Source organism: Poecilia reticulata, linkage group LG3 (assembly GCF_000633615.1).
Source record: "Poecilia reticulata strain Guanapo linkage group LG3, Guppy_female_1.0+MT, whole genome shotgun sequence".
Lineage (NCBI taxonomy): Eukaryota > Metazoa > Chordata > Actinopteri > Cyprinodontiformes > Poeciliidae > Poecilia > Poecilia reticulata.
In genome coordinates this window covers 28,301,254-28,302,241 of record NC_024333.1, presented here as the reverse complement: position 1 = coordinate 28,302,241, position 988 = coordinate 28,301,254, and the positions used below count along the sequence as shown (strand labels likewise).

Sequence of the window (988 nt, the reverse complement as noted above, 5' to 3'; positions counted from 1 at the left end):
ACAGAAGCACTGAAATCCAGAGTGGATTAGAAATACTGAGATTATAGTAACTCAAAGACCAGCTGGGAAAACAAAAACCTCTCAGAATATTTAGACAATGTAAATAAAAAAATTACATAAATAAAAATATTGAGAAAAAAAAACCTGGTGCAGAACAATAAAAATACAAAACTGAACAAATACCTTAAAACAAAACCTGCTTAGGTAATACAATGACCATGTATATGAAAAAAAAATCTAACTGTAACTACCATGGATACCAATTGATAAAAAATAAAAAGCTTTATTATTAATGGTTTGAAATTGTTTCTAACACAAAATAAATAACATATGACTGACATAAAAATAAAACTTTATCCTCAAGCATTTTACTTTCAGCTGTGCAGTAGAAATAGCATCAAACTCATGTAGCTGGATCTCAATCAGACTAAATAAGATTATTTTGTAATGAACTGGGTTAAATTCAATAAAACTGGACAAAATKTAATCTTTTGAGTCTTTAGATAATTTATTGTGAACTGAATTTGATCCAAACAAACCGACTTGAATGTTAGACAACAGTTCAGAGCGATTCCTCTGAAAATGTTTCTCTCAGCATGAATGAATAAACTGCAGGCATAAAGCGTGGAGCCGTTTCACCTGTTTGAGCTGCAGGATAATGAGCATGTGTGAGCGGCTGCTGTTGGCGTTCATTTGAGTGGCAGCGGTGGTTCGAGTCCTGGTTCCCTGCTCCATCAGCTGCTCCACCTGCAGCCAAATCAAGTCCATTTAAAACGAACCAAAACTCAACATCAACTGGCTGGATATACTGATGACAAAAAAATTAAATTAAGTTACAGCTAAAACCAACTTTCAAGTGTCAGTTTAACCAAAAAYACTGAACAGAACAGAGATGGAAACTTCAGAAAACTGTTTCAGATTAATATTTTAATTCAAATCTGTTTAAGTCGGTTTGATTACTCAATGTCATAGTTGTAAATAAAAAATA

At 32.8% G+C, this 988-nt stretch overlaps 1 protein-coding gene across 1 annotated transcript in view; it reads right to left on the bottom strand.

Moving 5' to 3' along the window:
* The window catches only part of kif28 (kinesin family member 28), a 10,419-nt gene extending 9,651 nt beyond the window's left edge, over positions 1-768 (bottom strand). Inside the window, exon 1 of the mRNA XM_008405839.1 lies at positions 640-768. Within this exon, the coding sequence (XP_008404061.1) occupies positions 640-768 (129 nt within the window). The remainder of the gene's footprint in view (positions 1-639) is intronic.
* Between the last annotated feature and the right edge of the window lie 220 nt (positions 769-988).